The 23,117-nt window shown below is 40.4% G+C and overlaps 2 protein-coding genes across 2 annotated transcripts in view; one reads left to right on the top strand and one right to left on the bottom strand.

Moving 5' to 3' along the window:
- Positions 1 to 17,748, top strand: part of Bbof1 (basal body orientation factor 1) — a 30,514-nt gene extending 12,766 nt beyond the window's left edge. The window contains exons 5-12 of the mRNA XM_038338260.2: positions 422 to 502; positions 4,941 to 5,011; positions 6,643 to 6,787; positions 8,542 to 9,035; positions 10,398 to 10,499; positions 12,855 to 12,929; positions 13,088 to 13,202; positions 17,270 to 17,748. Coding sequence (XP_038194188.1) covers positions 422 to 502; positions 4,941 to 5,011; positions 6,643 to 6,787; positions 8,542 to 9,035; positions 10,398 to 10,499; positions 12,855 to 12,929; positions 13,088 to 13,202; positions 17,270 to 17,335 — 1,149 coding nt within the window. The 3' untranslated portion in view covers positions 17,336 to 17,748. The remainder of the gene's footprint in view (positions 1 to 421; positions 503 to 4,940; positions 5,012 to 6,642; positions 6,788 to 8,541; positions 9,036 to 10,397; positions 10,500 to 12,854; positions 12,930 to 13,087; positions 13,203 to 17,269) is intronic.
- Aldh6a1 (aldehyde dehydrogenase 6 family member A1) overlaps positions 14,927 to 23,117 on the bottom strand; it is an 18,820-nt gene continuing 10,629 nt past the window's right edge. Inside the window, exons 6-12 of the mRNA XM_038338261.1 lie at positions 22,875 to 23,117; positions 21,191 to 21,312; positions 19,959 to 20,148; positions 19,584 to 19,765; positions 17,823 to 18,002; positions 17,400 to 17,498; positions 14,927 to 15,701 (exon numbers count right to left, since the gene is read on the bottom strand). The exon at positions 22,875 to 23,117 is cut by the window's right edge and continues 60 nt beyond it. Of these exons, the coding sequence (XP_038194189.1) occupies positions 15,597 to 15,701; positions 17,400 to 17,498; positions 17,823 to 18,002; positions 19,584 to 19,765; positions 19,959 to 20,148; positions 21,191 to 21,312; positions 22,875 to 23,117 (1,121 nt within the window). The 3' untranslated portion in view covers positions 14,927 to 15,596. The remainder of the gene's footprint in view (positions 15,702 to 17,399; positions 17,499 to 17,822; positions 18,003 to 19,583; positions 19,766 to 19,958; positions 20,149 to 21,190; positions 21,313 to 22,874) is intronic.

Genomic DNA, 23,117 nt, shown 5'->3' with positions numbered 1-23,117 from the left:
TGGATTCCTTGCCTTTCATCTTCCAGCTGGAATTATAGGTGGGTGCCACATCCACCTGTCATGCACAGGAATTCTAGGGCTCTGAGCTGCTTCTCTTGCTTGGAAGTGTTTTAACTGCTGAGCCATCTCCCCTGTCCACTGTCATCATCTTTATGGTTGCAGACTATGTATTGTGTGACTCTGTATTTCGTATACCCTAAGAGAAAATATCTGAATGCCCTGGGAAGGGTTACTCATGGAAAGTCTTTAAGAAACTCCATCCAATCTAGTAAATCTATAGAGTTAAGGAAAATGTGCTCAGAGGAGATGACATTTAATTTTGTGTTTATGTTTCAAGAATATATAACATACAATGTATCTTCATGATTTTCTATGAATATGTTCCACTCAATTTTTTAGCCATTTTTTTCTCTCTTTTTAGCTGAAAGAAAATTTAAGAAACTCAGAGAAAAAACATCAGGAGACTCTTAGAAGACTAGAAGGCAGATTTTTTGAAGAAAAGGTATAAAATATTAGTGTTAAGAAATGCTTTGTTTACTAGAACAAAGTATGTTTATATGCATTCTGAGCATTCCAACATTTCATTGGTATCATCTAGAAAATGTTATCAAGTAGCAGAAAATAAGTGTAGTGGTATGCACGCATAATTGAAGCACTTAAGATGTTGAGGCAGGAGGATCTTGAGTCCAAAGCTAGCTCTGAGCTAAGACTTGTATCAAAAAAAAAGAAAGAAAAGAAATAGAATACAAATGAGGAAAAACAAATATTCTTTAATCTCACAGTGTTTAATTTTTTCCAGTTTTTTTTTTGTTTGTTTGTTTTTTGTTTTTCAAGACAGGGTTTCTCTGTAGCTTTGGAGCCTGTCCTAGAACTCACTCTATAGACCAGACTGGCCTCAAACTCACAGAGATCCACCTGCCTCTGCCTCCCGAGTACTGGGATTAAAGGCGTGCGCCACCACTGCCCATTTCCTTTAATTTTTAATTTATACATAAAAACCTAAATTTGACCTTTTTTGGGGGGTTGTTTTTGTTTTGTTTTGTTTTTGTTTTTTGAGACAGGGTTTCTCTGTAGCTTTGGAGCCTGTCCTGGAACTAGCTCTTGTAGACCAGGCTAGCCTCAAACACATAGAGACCCGCCTGCCTCTGCCTCCAGAGTGCTGGGATTAAAGGCATGTGCCACCACCACCCAGCTTGTTTCGGACTTTTAAGATAAGGTCTTAGGTAGCCACAGACTGACCTTAAACTTTGTATTAGTGAGGCTCTGCCTTGAACTTCTGATTTTCCCAGTTCCACTTTCCAAGTGGTGGGATTATAGGTATGTACATGATGCTCCATTAATAAGGATATGCATCTCCTCATGTAAGTACCATTTATGATGGAACTTTCAAAAGATTTTCTTCTAGTTTTTTGAAACGTATTGCATGTTGTTATCAACTTTCAAGTTGCTTGTGCATAGCACATCAGAAAGTCGTGCTTGTATGTAATTGTAACTTAGCACCCAAATCTACATTTCTCCATCCTCTCCCCTCTGGGGGTAGTTTTATGTCAATTTGACATAAGCTTAGAGTCTGAGCGGAAGGAATTTCAGTTGAGAAAAATGCCTCCCTAAGATTATACTGTAGGGAAGCCTGTTTGCCATTTCTTAAATAGTAATGGATGTGGTAAGGCCCAACCCATCTTTACGATACCATTCCTGGGCTGGTGGTCCTAAGTGCTGTAAGAAAGGCTGAGTGTTCCCTGGCCAGCAAGTCAGTAACCAGCAATCTTCCATGACCTTTGTCTTAGCTCTTGCCTCCAGGTTTCTGCCCTGAATTTTCTCAGTGATGAACTGTGATATGGAGATATAAGCAAAATAAAACCTTTCCTTCCCCAGTTGTTTTGGTCATGGTGCTTCATCACAGCAACAGAAACCCTAAGACACCCTCTTCACTTTCCCTGCCCTCCATAACTACCATTCCTATCTCAACTCCCATGAGTTTAGCTATCTTCCATTTACCTATTTTGTGGTGCTGTGATTAAACATAGGACATTACACATGGTAGGCAAGCACTCTACCACTGAGTTATACTTCCAGCCAGAAGTCAACCTTTGTGTTTGTTTGTTTGTTTGTTTGTTTTTTGAGACGATTTCTCCGTGTAGCCCTGGCTGTCCTGAAACTCACTTTGTAGACCAGGCTGGCCTCTAACTCACAGAAATCGGCCTGTCTCTGCCTCCCGAATGCTGGGATTAAAAGTTTCCCCCACTGCCTGGTGGAGACCAAGCTTTTTAGAGTATACTTCTGAGGGAAATCACACAGTCTTTCTGTGCCTTACTTATTTTACTTAGCACAGTGAGCTCTAGTTCTGGTAAAGCTGTCATAAATGACCAGGTTTCACTCTTATGACAACAGCATTTCAACATTCATACACATATACCACGTCTATTCATCAGTTAGTGGGTAGGCACTTAGGTTGTTTCTGTCAGAGTCTTGAAATATCCTCAAGAGGGACTGCCAAGCCCGGTGGTGGTGCGTTTGCCTTTAATCCCAGCACTCCCAGAGGCAGAGGCAGGCGGATCTCTGAGTTCGAGGCCAGCCTGGTCTACAAGAGCTAACTCCAAAGCCACAGAGAAACCCTGTCTTGAAAAAAAAAAGGGACTGCCAACTTGTGAAGGCTTAAGTCCTCAGCCTGGTATTTCCCTTTTTTTCCCCTTTGTTGTTGTTTTGAGATGGGATCTCACTATGCAGCCTCTACTCACCCAGAACTCAAAATGTAGATGAGGCTGGTCTTGAACTCACAGAGATTCCTCCTGCCTCTGTCTCCTGAGTGCTGGTTATTATAGGTGTGTGCCATCGTGCCCTGCACATTCCACAATTTTAAAATGAGTGACTTTCATCATGTTTCATTTAGCAAAACATCTTCCAGCTCTGCGTTCTAAGTCTTTCCCTGCTTTATGGATATGCCATTATGCTAGATTGCTTTTCTGTTACTCTGTTAATCATCATGAAAAAACAACTAGGGAAGGAAAGAGTTTATTTCATCTTACAGCCCCCAGGTCGCAGAACAACCTTGAGAGAAGTGAGGGCAGAAACCAAAGCAGAGACCATGGAAGACTGCTTATTGGCCTGCTCCCAGGCTCAATCTGCTAGATATCTTTCTTTTTCAGCCCAAGCTCATAGCAGACTCAGCCCTCTTACATGAATTAGCAATTCAGAAAATGCCCCACAGACATGACCACAGGTCTGTCTGAGAGAGGCAGTTCTTTAATTGAGGCTCCTTTGTTCCAGGGGTGCCAAGTTGGCAACCAAGATTAGCCATCATAGTTATATTGCTGCCTCAGTGAGAAATTTTTAAATTATTTGTAGTTATGCATATGGGTGTTTTGCCTGCATCTATGTTTGTGCACTTGTGTGCCTTGTGCCAAGGCCAGAAGAGGACATCGATTCCCCTAAACTGGAGTTACAGACAACCGTGAGCTGCCATATTGTATGCTGGGAATTGAACCCCAAGCCTCTAGAAGAGCAGCCAGTGCTCTCAACCACTGAGCCTTCCCTCTAACCCCATACTATCCTTTTGCTGCCTCTTTCATCCAACAGTAATTAAGAGTTCTTTATATCAGGTCACATGAACAGGAGTATTTTTTTAATCTCTTTAATTTTATGTGAATGTGCCTGAGTATATTCATGTTTAGGGGCCTATGGATGTTGGAAGAGGTGTCAGATCCCTGGAATTGGAGTCATAGATTGTTGTGAGCCACCACATAGGTGCTGGGAACTGAACCCAGTCCAACGCAAGAGCAGTAAGGGCTTTTAAGCACTGAAGTATCTCTCCAGCTCCCAAACAAAGAACTCTGTTTGATGCTGAAGTAATTATTTTGTGATATGAAATATTTGTTTTAGAAGTATGGTTTTGCATCCTTAGTCATCAGAGAAATGCAAATCAAAACAACTCTGAGATTCCATCTTATACCTGTAAAAATGGCCAAGATCAAAAACACTGATGACGGGGGCTGGAGAGATGGCTCAGTGGTTAAGAGCATTGCCTGCTCTTCCAAAGGTCCTGAGTTCAATTCCCAGCAACCACATGGTGGCTCACAACCATCTGCAATGAGGTCTGGTGCCCTCTTCAGGCATTCAGGCATACACACAGACAGAATATTGTATACATAATAAATAAATAAACAAATTAAAAAAAAAACACTGATGACAACTTATGCTGGAGAGGTGGTGGGGAAAAGGGAACACTTCTGCATTGCTGGTGGGAATGCAAGCTGGTATAGGCCCTTTGGATGTCAGTGTGGCGATTTCTCAGAAAATTGGGAAACAACCTTCCTCAAGACCCAGTAATACCACTTTTGGGTATATATCCAAAGAATGTTCAATCGTGCCACAAGGACATGTGCTCAACTATGTTCATAGCAGCTTTGTTTGTCATAGCCAGAACCTGGAAACAACCTAAATGCCCCTTGATCGAAGAATGGATAAGGAAAATGTGGTACATTTACACAATGGAGTACTACACAGCAGAAAAAAATAACGACAGCTTGAATTTTGCAGGAAAATGGATGGAACTAGAAAACATTATTTTGAGTGAGGTAACCCAGACACAGAAAAACAATTATCACATGTACTCAACTCATAGCATAAACATAAAGCAAAGAAAGCCAGTCTACAAACCACAATCCCAGAGAACTGAGACAACAATGCAGACATTAAGAGAGACTTACATAGATCTAATCTACATGGGAAGTAGAAAGTAGAAAAAGACAAGATCTCCTGAGTAAACTGGGAGCATGGGGACCTTGGGGGAGGGTTGAAGGGGGGAGGGGACAGACAGGAAGGGGAGCAGAGAAAAATGTAGAGCTCAATAAATATCAATAATATGTATGTATATATGTATGGATGGATGGATGCGTGTATGTATGGTTTTGTATTTAAGCCTCCCATATTGTATCTTTTAGCACCGTCTGGAACAAGAGGCTGAGAAGAGGATAGTAATGCTGGCCGAGAGAGCCCACCATGAAGCTGTGGTGTAAGAGCCAGTTGCTTCCTTTATTTTATTCTTACCTTCCTTTGTCTCTTGGCAAACTTGCTTTAAATATTTTTGTCTACCTGTTTCCTCTTCATATCCCCTACCCTTTATGCTCCATCCTTTCAATAACATGATATGCTAGTAACAACCTAGTCTTTGAAGTTATATCCTGACTATCTACATGCATGCTAATTAACTACTGAAAAATGTATTTTTAAAATCATTTTATTATTTATTTAGGTAGGTAGGCACGTTTGAGGGTATAGTAGTACCATAATTTGAGTGTGGAAGTCAGATAACTTGCGGGAAGTTGGTGCTTTCTTCCATCACGTTTCTGGGCTAGAACTCAGGTCATTGGGATTGGCGGCATCGCCTCTGCTGACATGGAGCTATCTCACTGGCCTCACACTCACAGAGATCCCCCTGCCTCTGCCTCCCAAGTGCTAGGATTACCTGGCTTGTTGGAAGAATTCTTAAGAAAATAAATTTCATGAAAAAAAATAGGCCATCCAGATATGGTGGCACACACTTAAAATAATCCCAGTACTTAGGAGGCTGAGGCTGGAGCGTCACCTATTCTAAACCAGCCTAGAACGCACAGTGAGACCATTACAAACACACCTAAAGTAGAGCCATTGAGCAACTTTGTGGGATTGTCAGAATATATATATTTATGTAATAACGCTAGAGTGTGTTTATGTTAACAATGAAGCCCAGGTCTCGATGGTTTATTTCTTGTTAATGTAATAATGAGTCTGGCAGCTTTCTTCAGGGGGTGAGGCAGGAACTTGGGCTGCTTCCATCTTGTACCTCTGTGACCGTGGAGTTCTATAGGTTACAGATGACATGGATAGAGGAGGGCATGGGAAACTGGTGCCACATTACTGCGTGTGAGGTGCTAGAGGTTGAAAACCCAGGCGTGCATATCCATTCTACCACTGAACTACACCCCAAAGCTCCCTTCACTGTTTGAAACAGTCTTGCTTAATTGCCAAGGCCAGCCTTGTACAGGATAGGTAGCCCAAGCAGGTCATGGACTTGTCAGCCTCCTGCTCAGCTTCTTGAATAGCTAGGATTAAAGGTATGCCACTATTCCTAGGTTTTTTTTTTTTTTAAAGAGACAGGTTCTTGCTATAGCTCAAGTTGTCAAACAACTTGTACCATCATGGCCAGCTAACACATAGGTTTTTCCTTATTGCTGAGGAAGAACTTAGTCACAAAATCACCATCTACCTATTAAGTAGTTACTCATAGGCTAAATTGTGGTAGTGTCATATGTGTCCAGTGTTCTGCTCTCCCCCAAACTCTGGTGCTCGAAGTTAATTCCAGGGATTTTCACATGCTAAGCAAGTATTCTCTCACTCACCTACATACCCGGCCTAGTGGTCGTCAGTATAATGTTTGGAGAACAAAGCCGACATTGTTCTCTAGTACTTAAAACTTAGGCATGAGCCAGGTGCGGTGATGCCTACTTTTAATTCCAGCACTCCAGAGGCAGCGGCAGATGGATCTCTGTGATTTTGTGGCCAGCCTGGTCTACATAGAGTAACTTTGACTCATTCCCCTACCCCCCACCACATACAAGAAACTTGGGCCTATATTTTGGGTTCTTAAATCTATATATCTTTCAGGCAGTTGAACAGTGCTGGGAGAAATGTTTTCAAAGAGAACGTGTATCTTCACAAGGCGCTTACATACCACTTGAAAGAAGCTGAAGTGCGACAGAAAAACTCCAAGAAGTTACAAGAAAGTCATTCCTGCCTTTTACATCAAAAGGTTCCCACTCTCATTTAGATTTCATTCTTTTTTTTTAAGGATTATGTTGGTAAATACCAAGAATTGAGCATAATAATGATAGATAAGGCAGCAGTACTGTTTTCCTTCTGTCTTGATAGTTGTATTATTTGAAAAGATTAATTACTAAATGACTTTATAGACATGTTAGGCATGATTTTGCAAATACATCAGAAATAAAAACATAATTCTTACCCTCTCCTCCTCTGATACCTTAGAATACTCACTTTGTTTTGTGAGTTGCTGGATCCTAATCATTTAGGAGTTGATTTGTCTGTAACCGACCTCACATTAGCGGTATCACCACATAAAGCTCCCTAAAGGATGCTGGAAGGAGAGCAGTTCAGATCAGGACTGTCTTCTTTCATTCTCTGCAACATATACCTTAGATTATTAACATTGGAAAAAGTTGTATTTTTATTTTGTATGTATAGTTGTTTTGCCTGTTGTATTTATGTCTGTGCACCATGTGCATGCAGGGTCTGTGGAGGCCAAAAGAAAATTTCAGATCCCCTGGGACTAGAGTTACAGAGACAGTGTGAGCTGCCGTGTGAGTGCTGGGATCCAAACCTGGTTCCTCTACAAGAATAGCAAGTGCTCTTCTTTACTGCCAAGCCATCTTTCCAACCCTTATCTTAAATATTTTTTTCATTTTAGTGTTTGTGTATGTTGAGTACCTTGTAGCCAAGGTGGCTGACAAGAGACCTAAAGGTTACTCCAGACAACAGGAGGGAAGATAAGAAACAAAAACAAAACAACAAAAAATAGCTCTGTTAAAAATCTTTCCAGGTGTCCTATTTCTTATATCTCAGCTGGGTGGTGATGGCACATGCCTTTAATTCCAGCCCTTGAGAGGCAGAGCAGATGGATCTCTTGAGTTCTAGGCCAGCCTGGTCTTCAGAGAAAGAGTTCAAGGTCAGGCAGGGCTACACGGAGAACTCTGTCTTGGGGGGAAAAAAGCAAGCACCCCCCCCAAGTTCTCTTATATTGCAACCTGTCCTTTCTGAACTGCAAGAGACCCTGGAATTTTCAACTGACTTGAGGGAGAGAGAAAATGGACATTAGGATAGACAACTAGGAATCTGCTACAGTTTTCTTTATAGACTTGCCAGTGGTTTTGCACAATTTTATTGATTTTAATAATATAAAATATATAACCTTTTAAGAATTATAGAGGGGAGCCGAAGAGATGGCTGAGTGGTTAAGAGCACTGGCTGCTCTTCCAGAGGTCCTGAGTTCCATTCCCAGCAACCATATGGTGGCTCACAATCATCTCTAATGAGATCTGGTGCCTCTTCTGGCAGGAAGAAAAAGGGAAAAAGGAATTATAGAGGAAGTTTGTAAGTTTCCTAATTAATAAAATCAGCTGATTGCTTTCATAAGCCTAGGCAAGGATCTAAAGATGTTTTTCTGCCCACAGAGATATCAAAATAATTGCCTCAGCCTAACATGTAGCTCAGATCCCCTTACGTAACAGAACGTATTAAGGGAGGCTGGAGAGGTGGCTCAGCAGTTAAGAGCACTGGTTCCTCTTCCAGAGGTCCTGAGTTCAACTCCCAGCAACCACATGGTTCCTCGCAACCATCTGTAATAGGACTTGATGCCCTCTTCTTGTGTGCAGGTATACATGCAGAGTACTCACACATAAAATATGAATAAATAAAATTTTAAAAAATTATTGAGGGACTTTTAAGTTCTAGAATATTTAAAGAAAAGAAAACCTTTCTGATTTTTAGGAAATCAATGAGCTATTGGTTAAGGAAAAGATTATGCAACTTACCCAGCAGAAATCACAAATCCAAACTCTTCAGAAGAAGGTGGTAAGCTTGGAGAACGCTCTGACCTATATGACCACAGAGTTTGAGGCTGAAGTTTTGAAACTGCAGCAAAAGGCAATTATAGAGAACCAAGCAGGTCAGGTGGAAATTGACAAGCTGCAGCAGCTTCTTGAGATGAAGGACAGGGAAATGAATCGAGTGAAGAAGCTGGCTAAGAACATCCTGGATGAGAGGACAGAAGTGGAACAGTTCTTTCTTGATGCTCTATACCAAGTGAAGGAGCAGATTCTCATCAACAGGAAGCAATACAAGCAGATAGCACAAGCTGCTTTCAATCTAAAAATGAGAACAGCGTGTGCGGGAAGAACAGAGTATCCCAGAATCAGGACCTTTGATGGCAAAGAGCACAGTACCAATAGTGTGAATCAGGATCTCATGGAGGCTGAAAAATGGTACTAATGACACTGTAATATATTGTCTTTTTGTGTCCTTGTTTTCTTATCCTTTAAAAAAAAAAAAAAGGAGAACTCAGCAGGTCCTAGCACAGGACAGACAAAAGTTCCTGGCCTGGGCTACAGTCTTCTTTCCTCTAGAAAAGATTCAGTCTGTTGGACAGATTTCGTAGTAAGCTACTTGAGGACAGAAACTGACTTATCTTCATAGCCCCTGTACTTGGCATAGTGTGTAGGCTGTATATGTTCTTAGCAGCCATCCCCACTTATCTCATGACAGACATTTGTAAAGGTGGCTATTATTTTGTGCTTAGTGACATCATTGTAATGTCTTTTACTTTCTTTATCTTAGTTTCTATAAATTGGAAATTTGTTGAAAAGTATTAGATTAGGTTAAACTTTTTTTTAATATTTATTTATTTATTATGTATACATTAGTCTGTCTGTGTATGTCTGCAGACCAGAAGAGGGGAGCAGTCCACATTACAGATGGTTGTGAGCCACCATGTGGTTGCCGGGAGTTGAACTCATGACCTTTGGAAGAGCAGGCAATGCTCTTAACCACTGAGCCATCTCTCCAGCCCCCTAAACTTTTTTTTTTCTTTCTTGAAACAGGGTCTCTCTATGCAGCCCTGGTTGTCCTGGAACTGTCTCTGTAGACCAGGCTGGCCTCAAACTCACAAAGGTCACCTGCTTCTGCCTCCCAAGTGCTGGGACTAAAGGCATGCATCACCACATCAGGCTAGTTTAAATATTTTTAATAAGCATACTTTTTTTTTGGTTTTTCGAGACAGGGTTTCTCTGTGGCTTTGGAACCTGTCCTGGAACTAGCTCTTGTAGACCAGGCTGGTCTCGAACTCACAGAGATCCGCCTGCCTCTTGCCTCCTGAGTGCTGGGATTAATAAGCATACTTTTTCAGTTCATAGGTAATAACAATTATATAATAAAAAAATATAATTCTTTGTAGTTAACTAGTGTCATGCAGAAATGTTACATGGATTGGGGGCATTCAGTAGTGCCCCCGCATCACTATTAACCAAAAGTCTCAAAATTAAAGATTTACTCCTACCATAGAAAGTGGGATGTCCGAGGCAGCTTAGACTGTATCAGAGGTGCATCTAGTTTCTCTTCAGCACTGTAGTCTGTAGTCTGCCCACTATAACCTGCCGGTTCAGATCACAGTACACGCGTGGTTCTCACTTGACTTCATGACAACAGAACACTTTGCATTGGCTAGTGTGCTGACGATCCTTTTCAATTTAGAATTTTGTAACGTGCACAGTTTGCTTTGAAATCATTATATACTATCTGGTCAGTTTACTTTGGTCACATTTTTAACCTTTTTTTTTTTAATTCTTCAGGCCAAGTACTCAAAAAAATGTGGATATTAGAGATTTGACCTGGGAGCAAAAGGAGAAAGTCTTAAGATTGCTCTTTGCAAAAATGAATGGTTTTGCTGCAAGGTAATTTCCCATTCTTGTAATGAAATGTCAGGTTGGTTATCAAACCTAGAAGCCACATGGGAACAATTACTATATTGCTATTGAGAATTACAGAAATACACTGAAGAACCAGAAAGGCCTTAGCTACTTGCTCGGCTGTTGCAACTCTTATAGACAAAGACTGGGAGATGAACGAATAAACACAAAAACTAAAGGAGATGTGGAAATGGGAGAGATAAAATAAATCTCAGACATTTAAGGCGATGCTTCCTGAGGATCACTGATGAGCTGAATGGCCGGCACCTTCAGGGAAACTTTTTTTTTTTCAAAGACTTATTTACTATGTGTAGTGTTCTGCCTGCAGGTACATCTGCAGGTCAGAAGAGGGCACCAGATCTCATTACGGGTGGTTGTGAAAAACCTTGCGGTTGCTGGGAATTGAACTCAGGACCTCTGGGAGAGCAGCCTGTGCTGCCAACTACTGAGCCATCTCTCCAGCCCCACCTTCAGGAAAACTTAACTTTTGAGCCTATATTGGTTTGCAGAGATGAACAAATTATTTTAGGCTGATGTTTGTTTTGTAGCAGAGTGTCATGTAGCTCAGGTTGCTTCTGTCTCATTTTGTCACCAAAGCTAGTCTTGAACCCCTGATCTGCCTCCACCTCTAAGTAAGAATAGTAATAATTAGGAATTGACTATGTATAACTGTGAATTCAACAATAGACTTTTGTAATTGACCTACATAGAGTACAAACAGTAAGCAGCTAAAATAAATCTTAGCAATCACTTAGGCACTATTAGTGTTTTACCAAGGATTTCTTTCATGTTTAACTACTAGAGTATTTAATGTTGCCACCATTTGAATAAGTATATGCTGTTTTCTTCACACTTGCTTAAGTCAAGTTTAGGAGTGGCATATGTGTCTTTCTTGGGAAGTCAACATATGATATTTTTTATTGTAGGGGGAGTTTTCCTGTACCCTGGCAGTTGCCCCCAAATAACCACAAGAAACTTAATATAAATTATGAATGCTTGACCTATAGCTCAGGCTTATTATTAACTAGTTCTTACAACTTAAATTAACCCATTTCTATTAATCTATGTACTTCCATGTGGCTTGTGGCTTTACCTGTCCTCAGCATGTCTTGCTCTTTCTGTGTCTCCTAGTGACTCCACTGACTCTACCCTTCTTTCTCCCAGCATTCTCAATTTGACTGTCCCACCTATACTTCCTGTGTGGCTACTGGCCAGTCAGTTCTTTATTAACCAATGAGAGTAATATGTCTTCATAGTGTACTGAAGGATTATTCCATAGCACTTGATCTCTATAAGCTCACTCATTCAGAATAATGAATAAATTACATTAATACACTTTCTGAAGTATATTGCGCCTGTTACACTGGCTATCTTCTGTGTCCTGACAGTCTGTGTGTGTCTGTGTTTATGTGTGCCCTGAAGTCGCTCTTTACCCTTTCTGTATGTTAACTTGGGTATTATTGGCTCAAGCTTTTCCTTTATCAGAACTTTCTTGACCTTCACAATGAAGACAGATTATCCCTAGATTAGGGATAATCTAGGCTTCATACCTTTCTTTAATTCCTCGTATTTCCAGAGGTGGGAGGAGGATCAGGAGTTCAGTTCATCCTTAGGTTCATGTTGAACTGGGAGCCAACTCTCCCTATTCAGAACAACCCAAAACCCAAAACCATTCACTTGACATAAATTCTTTTTTGTTGTTTAGTTCCCAGGATGTACCTGTGTCCTCCTCCAAATGCTAGATTTGAACTCATGTCTTCTTGCTTTTGCAGCAAGTACTTTTACGCACGGATCCACTGTGGGAAGGGAACTTCCTGGGTGTTTGATGAGTTCTCTCATTCGGCCTGGCCGTGAGTCATCACTCACTGTCCATGAGGAGCTCCTTATGGTTCTCTCCATAGGTATTTGTTTCAACATGTCTCAACGCTAAGCTATTGTATTCCATTACTTAATATATCACATTTTAGCCAGGCAATGGTGGCACATGCCTTTCATTCCAGCACTTGGGGAACAGAGGCAGGTAGATCTCTGAGTTCAAGGCCAGCCTGGTTTACAGAGTTCTAGGACAGCCAGAGCTGTTACACAGAGAAACCCTATCTTAAAAAAACAAAAACAAACAAAAAACCAAAACCAAAATAAACTGTATGTTTGCTTATATATATTTATTTATATGTATTTTATATATTTGCTTTATTTGTGTGCATATATATCATGTGTATAAAACTCATTCTTAAAATGGAAACCTTATCTAACTGAAATTTGACTCAGTTTAAGGGTATTGAAATAGGAAGGCACAAGGAGACATTGCCTCATTTGTTTATTGATGTTTATCCATCACAGGAAATACAAGCAGAGCTCTAAGCCTCCTGTTCCGGACCATATTATTCCTGACAGTGGAGAAATGAAAGAAACTGGGTAAGAGTTCTCCTGCCAGAGTTACAAACAAAAGCCTGATCGCAGTGTCCCTTGTGGATATTTTATAGCTGGAGTTAAGTGAGAATGATTTAGCAAGTCTGTTGTTCTGAACCAGATTCCATGTACGACTGTTGAAAGCACTATTTTTGTCATTATAGGGATGAAGTTAACCTTCCAGATCAAACCTTCATCACCCAGCAAGCTCCAGTATCAGACTCCAAGAAAATGATGTCACCTGGTGTTATTTCTAAAGGATTACAGGACTTTGACAGAGTAAGGAATCTGCTATCTAATCAGACAATACACCACTGTTACCTTTCACTGTATGTCTGGCTAGTTCACAGTTCTCTACTACCCAAGCATCTCTTAAGGAGGAGACCATAGAAAATTTTATAAAAATGTCCATACTAATAAGGTATATTATATGTACCTGAAGAACCTATAGATTTCTTTCTGAAATAGGTGGCTTAGTCAAAATGTGTATTGCATTACTGTTTTCAGTGCTGGTGAATGAAGCTTTGTGCCTCCCTGTGGAGCTAACACTCAGCCCTCCTGTCTTTATAGGAACACAGACAAAATATCCTTGCAGTTCTTGGCTTTGAGTATATATCAGACACAGAATCACTGTAACCTGGAGAACAAAGGAAGAAAAAGACCATTTTTCCAAAGGCTTTTTTTTCTTAAGGACTTTTTATTTGTACTTGGTTATTCATAATCAGTACATAATCTGACAAAACTCAAATGAGATCATAAAAGAATAAAAAGGAAAATGCTGGTTCTCTGTTTTAGTGATACTAACCTGAATAGAACTGTAGATTTCATCTAAGAAACAAACTCTTTGAGCATAAGTAGCTGCCCAAATCAGTTGATTCTAATTAGAGTAACACAATTTTGATTAGTTGGCAGTTTTTAAAGGTACCTTCCTTTATATCTAATGAAAATATTAGAATTTTTTTGTAATTAAATTCTGTTTGGAATTTAGATAATAACCACTTTTCAACCCAGCCCAAAGTTGTTGGATTGAATTAGGTATGAACTATGTTTTATAAGAAAACGCAGGGTGTTATAATCACAAACTACAAGTTTCTACTTGACTTTAGGATGGAAAACAAAAAAATTAGAGTTGTGTTTTGTTAAAATGATTGAAGGCTCTGAATGAGGATATGCTAATAATCTTAGGCCCACAGAGTAGGAATTTTCAAGGTTTTTCACCACCTTTATTTTAACTCACCAAATAACCCGATGGACCAGAGTAGCACTGTCCACATGCCTGTACAGAACAGAGGAAAATAAATGACCGGTACCACAGCTCACTCAGCACTAAGGATTAAGCTAGCAGAGCAAGCAGCCATCTAGTTCAGAAAGCTGGGCTTCAGACAGGTCAGACAGCCAGAAACTACTCTATTCAGCACAGAAGCCTCTTCTGACTTAAGGAAAGGAGAGAAAAGGAGAGGGGAGGGGAGGAGAGAGGAGGGGACGGGCGGGGCGGGGCTGGGCTGGGTGAGAGGCGAGAGGAGAGGAAAGAGGAGAGGAAAGGAAAAAGGAAAAAGGAAAAAGGAAAGGAAAGGAAAGGAAAGGAAAGGAAAGGAAAGGAAAGATTTTCAGAGGCAAGTTGAAAGACAGTTGAAAAAGTGATGGCCAAATACTGTCAAAGCATGGAAACTTGTAAGTTTCTTGTAGCCCAATCAATTATTCTATATGAAAAGATCTTTCATTAATAAGTATCAACTAATGAGAAATGCTGGCAAGCCGGGCGGTGGTGGCGCACGCCTTTAATCCCAGCACTCGGGAGGCAGAGGCAGGCGGATCTCTGTGAGTTCGAGACCAGCCTGGTCTACAAGAGCTAGTTCCAGGACAGGCTCTAAAGCTGCAGAGAAACCCTGTCTCGAAAAACCAAAAAAAAAAAAAAATAGGTTAGGCTTGTTTAAGGCAAAGAATCTTATCCACTTTCACGATTAGAACATTCTTTGATTTCTGGGTAAAATATAACTTTGTGATATAATTTCTAAGGATTTATTTGCATCTGTATTAATGGCTAGAGTATTGATTAATGATTGCTGAAGCGAACCATGAAACATGGCACACATAACAAAAAGCTAACATTGTTTGCGTCCTGAGGTATCTTTGAGAAGCATTTTAAGAAAAGAATATGGACAATGATAGAATTAAGTAGTGGTCATGAATCAAAACAAGAAGAAGTGGCACTGAGCAGAGAAGCAGCAGGTGTCACAATGTTGGGATAAGAGAAAACATCAAGTGAGAATCGATGGAGGGCTGTGTGTGAGGCTCAACCTGAGGTGAACCGCTACTTCCTATTTCCCTGTCCAAGAGTTCTTCCAGGTATTGGGAACTCTGTCCCTACACTGGCATTCCTTTCCAAGTCATCAGAAGAACTGTTAGAAGACAGTTCTCAGCTCTCACTCCAGGTAAGCATTTCACAATTACAAGTTACCTCCAGAAGAGAAGTACAGAGAGCAAGTGCAGACCCAGCACTAGTGTTTCCCTGCTGCCTCCCTATTACTTTGAAGGGACTGGCAGTTCTGAGAAAGAGTTTAGTTGCAACATATTCCATTATCATGGATCTGATATGAGCAAAGATGGCAAGTGAACGTGGCCAAGAATGACGGGAAATGACTCAGATTGTATGGAGTCTTGAAGAACTTGCTTCTAACGCCCCATGGTAGGCATGACTACAGCAGGTGACGAAAGAGTAGCATCCTCTTCTTTCCACTGAGATGTGATAGTCTTTAGCTGAGTGTAAAACTGGATGCCCTAAAAAGGACAAAAAAAAAAAAAAGAGTCAGTGTATACTTCTAGGAGTATATAACTTCAAATTAATTTTGAAGGTGATGCTAAAATACTCAGGTTCCTATTTGAGTGATTGGTGCAACAAAATCCAATGTTCATGAGACAGTCTACCTAAAACAGTTATGGGAGTGTAGAGAGATGGCTCAGCTATTAATAGCAACTCCGCTCTTGCAAAGGACCCAGGTTTCATTCCCAGTACCCACTTGGCAGCACAATCACCTGTAACTCCAGTTCCAGGAGAATCCAACACCCTCTTCTGGCCTCTGAGAGAATCAGTTACACACATAGTACACAGACATGTATGTGGGAAAAATACATACATACATACATACATATATACATACATATATACATATACATACACACACACACACACATATAATTAAAACAACCCTCTCCAAAATAAAACCACACTTATGGGGCTGGGATATAGCTCAATTGGTAGAATGCTTGTTTAATATGCATGAAGTCCTGGATTCAATCTCCAACATGGAATAAACCAGGCATGGTATTACATGACTATAATTCTAAGATCCAAGAGGTAGAGGCAGGAGGATCAGAAGTTCAAGGTCATCCTTAACTACAACAGTGAGTTGGAGACCATCTTAGGATATATAAGACCATGTCTCCAAAAAAATAAATCTGGGGCAATGTCTTTGTGGGTAAAGCAGTTGCCACATTAGGACCTGAGTTCAAATTCCCAGAACCCTTAAAAGTCAGGTGCAGTAGCAAGCTTCAGTAATTCTGTGTGGTGGGATGGGAGGCTCTCTGCAAGCTCAAGGGCCAGCTAGTCTGGCAAACAACAGGAGTCAAGATGGCAAGGGTCAACATCCAAGGTTGTCTTCTGACCTCCAAATGGATAGCCCTTCCCATCTCTCACACAAGAAGTAAATAATAAAAACACTTGACATAATATCTGCCACATACTAAACAGTCAAACCTTAGACATCATTAATATACTAAAGTTAGAATTTTAAGCATAAGGGTATCAAAGCAGAAAAACTGAGCGATGTAATCTTGTTAAATTTTCAGGCCACTCTATTTCCAAGCTAAGAAGCAAGGTCAACAGACTTTGCTCAAATCCTGCTTCGACCCTTTACTATGGCTAACTCTTGAGCCCTGTCTGTGATAATGTTTATATCACAAACACCTTTTATTGATGTTATGAGGAGAAACTGAAGTAACATGGCAAAGTTACTGGTATTAAGCAAATTCTATTTCTAGTAGTCAGTGATAATGTACTATATTATGTAAAGTGGCAAACCTAAAATAGTGTACAGATGCAAGACCTATGTTCAATCCCACCCCACTTAATATATGGATAATTTATTATACAAGAATAAGCTTGAGGATCTTTAAGCCAAGACATGCTAAATGATCAGATGTCATTCAGATGACAGAGGGTCACGGAAAAAGGAGATAATCTATACAGAGGTTTGGATTTCCTTATACTCTTTTCTCTAAATCTACTGCCTACAGTTACTCATGAAGAGGGTTAGCAAAATATGGTTAACTTTTCAATCTTTTTTTAGGGGCCTGTGAAACAGAGCAGAAAAGATGACGCCACAGCAGCTGCCAGCCGGTCCTTCCTTATGTAATCTTGCTCTGAAGATGCTCAAGAAAGTTTCTCAAAGGAAAAGAGAATTCCAACTCAAAAGTTACCTGTTTGCCGTAGAAATTGGTGTCTCCCCTGAAGGAAGATCGAGAGCCGGTGAAGGAAAACATTGGCAAAGGCACTGGAATGGGGACATTCACACCCACCTAAAGAGAACAAACGCACACCAAGTACTGATCACAGCTCAACCCACAGAGTGTCCATATAGAAGCACAAAGACTACAGAGACCAATTTTATTTTTCTCTTTGGACTTTATATTTTGCTTGGTTTGGTTTTTTTAGAGGTATCAATTTTTGAGTAGTCATCTTTGCACCCTGTGCTTCACCCTAAGAATTTTTATTACTGAGGAAAGGATGGGGAATTATGGGCAATTAAAGGTGCAGTCTTCAAACGCATTGCAGCTGACTGATCATTGTGTACTGTTTTGTCCTCTTAGTTATAAGAATCTTCAAAAATTCCATTCACAAACCTGTCCGACATCCACCATGTGAGAATATTTCCGTGCAGTGGCTCCATTGGTGGTGAAGATGGCAGTTCCATTTCCATATGGGTTGTCATTTACAATCTTGATGGCTTCATCCAACGTGTCTGTCTCCAAAACCACAAGAACTGGACCAAAAATCTCCTCTTTATAACAGGTCATACTTGGCTGTCAGGAGAGATGGATCCAGAAAGAAGTCAGCCTTTTAAATTGAGTATTTTTGCATTTTTGGCACCCTGACTCCACAAGCAGCTTTCGTGCTAGTAATCTTCCATCTTCTCTTCTGTTCAAAGGTAGAAATCTTTGGTACTCCCATCATATAAATATCTTGGAATTTTTGCATTCTTTGCTGTTCAGTACCCTATTTCAAGTTCAAGACCCATTACTCGCTTCCTTTTTAATACTTGTACAACTTGTTTCACACGTTGTTAATGAAAGTTACATGAAAAGTCATTTTTATGAACAAACATATTAAGTACACCATAACTTTTCTAGAAACTCCTTGCTGAGTGCTCTGTAACCAAACGCCCATTCTCACTCATTCCTTTGCTTTCAAATAAGTCTCCAATTTTGATATTGGGTTTCTAGTTAAACATTCAAAACATCCTTCATCATTATATCTAGCCAACTGTGTGTGTTGCCAATAAGTTTTTCCTCAGCTGTTCTGTGGCAAGAAACTTCAACCTGTGATCTTTCAGGATTAGTGAGGATATACAACAAAAAGCCTGCCTCAATTTCATCATAAATGTTAGCTGAGAGACTTTCAAACTTTGACATATAAAAATTGATTGATGATCTCTTTTTTTCATTTTAGTAAAGATGAAATTAACTTTTGGGCATGGGGTAAAATAGTCTATAAATCCTGGGTAGTTAATATATTGAACGGGGCATTATAGTAGCTATGAGCAAGTGGGGAAGGGAAATGTAACACAAAGGATTTTTAACTACTGCCTGTAGGCCAAATGTGGCAGCTGCCTGTTCTTATACAGCCCACAAACTAAGAATAGTCTTTACCTTTTTTTTTTAATGGTTAGGAAAAAATTCAGAAGACTATTTCATGACATAAAATTATAAAGTCCAGGGGGCTGGAGAGATGGCTCAGTGGTTAAGAGCATTGCCTGCTCTTCCAAAAGTCCTGAGTTCAATTCCCAGCAACCACATGGTGGCTCACAACCATCTGTAATGAGGTCTGGTGCCCTCTTCTGGCCTGCAGACATACACACAGACACCGAATATTGTATACATAATAAATATTTAAAAAAATTATAAAGTCCAAGTGTATGTCCATAAATAAAATTTTACTGGAACACAGCCACAAACTTGTGGTTGATTGTACTGTGCACCAGATTAACTGTGACAGACTCCTTTTCACAAAGCTGAGGATATTTCGTCTTCCAGGGAGAGTCTGCCATACTGGTTGGTTTTGTGTCATCTTGACATATTCCAGTCATCTGGGATGAGGAATCACCCCCATCAGATTGGCATGTGACTGAAACAAGAAGAGATGCGCCCTTTCCTCCCCGCGTGGACTTCAGTCGTGCTTTATCACAGCAATAGAGAGCAAACCAGGACGTGTGCCGCCCACTGAAAAGAGCTCTGGTTGGAAGTCAGGGAGACTTATTTAGCTTTCAGACAGAATAACTGAGCAATCCTGGCAAGAGTTGTAGTCTTCACTTATAAATTAGAGACTCCAGAACCTCTAAGGTGTTCTCAGCTTTGGCATTTGCGAAATAATTCAGAGTTGTTTACCTTGACATTGGAGATGATGGTTGGTCCAACAAAGTTACCATTTTCATAGCCTTTGACTTTAATTTTTCGCCCATCCAGAAGGATTGAAGCCCCCTCTTTTGTTCCACTGTCGATCAGACTGCAGACTCGCTCTTTGGCCTGGGGGGTGATGAGAGGACCAAGATCAGCTCCGGGCTGGTCTCCTATAGAACAAGCAGAAGGGTCCAAGGTTGGTATTAACAAAAATTTGCTGAAATAGCTCTGAATGACAAGTGGAGTTCAAGAAAGGCAGCAGTAGAAGCGTACAGAACTGCTCCCCTGGGCAAAGCCAATGCCAGATCTAAGAAGTTAGTGCCAGGGAAGCAAAGTCTAGTTACCTGGCAGGTGACTGGTTACCTGCATTGACTCGCAGATTTTTGGCACGCTCCACCAGCTCTGGCAGCCACTTCTTAGCTTCTCCTACAAGGATGGCTGTTGAAAGGGCCATGCAGCGTTGGCCAGCAGCTCCAAATGCGGCACCAACCAACTGGTTGAGGGTGTTTTCCTTATTGGCATCTGGCATGACTACCCCATGGTTTTTGGCACCCTAAAGAAACGCGAAAAGTGGACAGGTCTTCTTAGCTAAATTAAGTTAAGCCAGAACTTAGGCAAAGAATCTGATATATAAAATGAGAATTTAAGGAAAGACTGTATCTTTTGTTATTTTGAACAAAGATTAAAATGGCTTTTTAAAAAAAATTTGCAGTATTGGGGATTGAACCTAGGTTTCATACATGCCAAGGAAATATTAGCCACTGAGGTATATCTCTTTTTTTAAACATTTTACTTTGAGACAGAGTCTAAGCAATACTAAATATGGCTCCATTTATTTTAATATCCTTGAGAAACTGATATGTATTTATTTAGGTCAAAGCCATTTACAAGATGGTGGTGGGAGCGGGAAAGCTGTTACTTTCAAATTGACAGGTTAAGAGACTAGTAGAAGCTGGGCAGTGGTGGCGCACACCTTTAATCCTGGCACTCAGGAGGCAGAGGCAGGAGAATATCTGAGTTTGAGGCCATCCTGGTCTACAGAGTGAGTTTCAGGACAGCCAGGACTCACAAAGAAACCCTGTCTCAAAAAACCGAAACCAAACCAAACAAAATAATAGTAAACTACAAAAGTAAACTATGTATTATATGAGGACATGAACCTTATGTGACCCAGTCCCTTTCCAGCCCCTTAACAAACTGGTTGTGTAATGATAAATAACGTCAGGGATAACTGTATCTTTATCATGTTTTTAAGCCATATCAATAATAGTTAGGTATTCTTTTAAAAGAAGCAAGAAATAAGGTCTAGAAAGAAAAATTTGGCTGTTAATGCTGAAGACTAAAGAATTTGAGTAACATTTTTGAGGAAGAATATGTCCTTTGTTACCAAGATTAATTGTATATGATAAAAGATGGTCACCACAACAGCATTAAACTTCATAAGGTTCGGGGACTAAGGGGAAGACAGTCAGGATGAAGTGACGAATGCTGGCCTTCACAAGACATGGAATGAGTGGCCTGACAACTGAGGACAATCCCTAGCTCTTTCATATACACACAGCCAAGCTTGAGGAGTGAAGGGAATGAGAAATTACCATGTTGGCTTGAACCCTCTTGCCATTTCTTGACCCTCTTTCAAAGATGTACTCTCCTGCCTGGTTGGAGCCCACAAAGCTGATTGCTTTGATGTCTGGATGGTCGCAAATAAAATTTACAGCTTTAAAAAGAAAATAAATTATTACCATAAAGAAGCCTATAGGCTTATCAACACAGCAAATCATTCCTTCCCCAGACAGCAAATTAACATTCAAACACATTTACATGGAAATCCTACTGTGATGTGCTCTTATTTCCCTTAAATTACAATTGGTTTCATTTTTGAGACAGGGTCTCACTATGTACCCCAACTAGTGGCCTAGAGTGTACTAGACCAGGCTGGTCTCAAACGTGCAGAGATCCACTGGCTTCTGTCTCCCAAATCCTGGTTTGACAGTCATGTGCCTTCACACCTGTCTTTAAATTACAAACTCTGCCGGGCGGTGGTGGCGCACGGCTTTAATCCCAGCACTCGGGAGGCAGAGGCAGGCGGATCTCTGTGAGTTTGAGGCCAGCCTAGTCTACAAGAGCTAGTTCCAGGACAGGCTCCAAAGCCACAGAGAAACCCTGTCTCAAAAAACCAAACCAACAACAAAACAAAACAAAACAATTACGAATTCTATTTGTTATTTATTCTCATTAGTATTGTAGAAACACTTCTAAATGGAAACATTTCTAATCTCTGAAAGTCATAATTTCTTTAAACGTTATTTTATTATTGTGTGCATGTGTGTGACGGTGATGATGTGTGTCTCTCTGTGCATGTAGACAGCAGAGGACAGTTTTGTGGAACTGGTTTTCTCCTCACACCTTTACATGGTTTCCAGGAATCTTGCTTATTTGCCAAGTGCCTTTACATGTTGATCCATTTTGACAGCCCATAAAGACTACAATTTCTATTTTTCTCAAAGTAATATTCTTTCAAAACTTAATTTTTTCATTTTATCCTTTAAGAATATGTTATGTCTAAGATTCTCAGATACTTAGACCCTCATGCAAGAGGTTCTGACAGGGTACACTATTTAAAAGTAAGAATCAGAGCCAACCTTCCTGAACAGATATATCCTAATTTTCCTGGTTTCTGGTAGTGTTACTTAGGGCATATGACTTAATTGCATTCTGCCTTCATTTTCTCATCTGTAAGATTAAAAATATTACCTCCTTTAAAGGGCTGTTGAGATAATAAACAAGAAAATGAACTTTCTCTTTAATCTTATCTTTGTCTGGTCCTAGTCCATTTTTCAGGTATCCTAACATGTAGTATAGAGTAGGAAACACTGCTACTCCCTAGTTAGTTACTTTAACCCATCCAAATGGCAAGATGGTTAAGACACATGACCTTAAAACATGGAGGTTACTATTAGTAAATCCTCCCTTGCTAATTTCCTCATCCTAGAATCCCCAATCACAGAGCTGGAGAGATGGCTCAGTGATTGAGAATGCATCTCACTGTTGCAGAGGATATGAATTCAGTTTTCAGCACACATCCTGGGCACCTCACAGACACCTGAAACTCCAGCTTCAGGAGATCCAATGCCCTGATCTGGCCTCTTCGGGTACCCACATATATGTGACAGACACACACAGAGTCACATGCACATAAATAAAATTTAAAATTACCAATCAATACTGAACACCTTAATTCCTTTGGGAGTCAGATAAGTAGCCACATAAAAAAGTTACCTTCATGCTGTCCATGGATGATGTTCAATGCTCCATCGGGGGCACCAGAATCCTGAAGCAACTTAGCAAGAAGCATAGTTGCTCCAGGTACTCGTTCTGATGGTTTCATTAGGAAAGTATTTCCACAAACCATAGCCATAGGAAACATCCAAAGGGGGATCATGGCAGGAAAATTAAATGGTGCAATGCCTGCACACACCCCCAGAGGCAGACGGTAGGAATAAAGGTCCATGTCTTTGGTGA

Source organism: Arvicola amphibius, chromosome 7 (genome assembly GCF_903992535.2).
Source record: "Arvicola amphibius chromosome 7, mArvAmp1.2, whole genome shotgun sequence".
Taxonomy (NCBI): domain Eukaryota; kingdom Metazoa; phylum Chordata; class Mammalia; order Rodentia; family Cricetidae; genus Arvicola; species Arvicola amphibius.
Note: the sequence above shows the minus strand (reverse complement) of the source record. Positions and strands in the feature narration are given on the sequence as shown.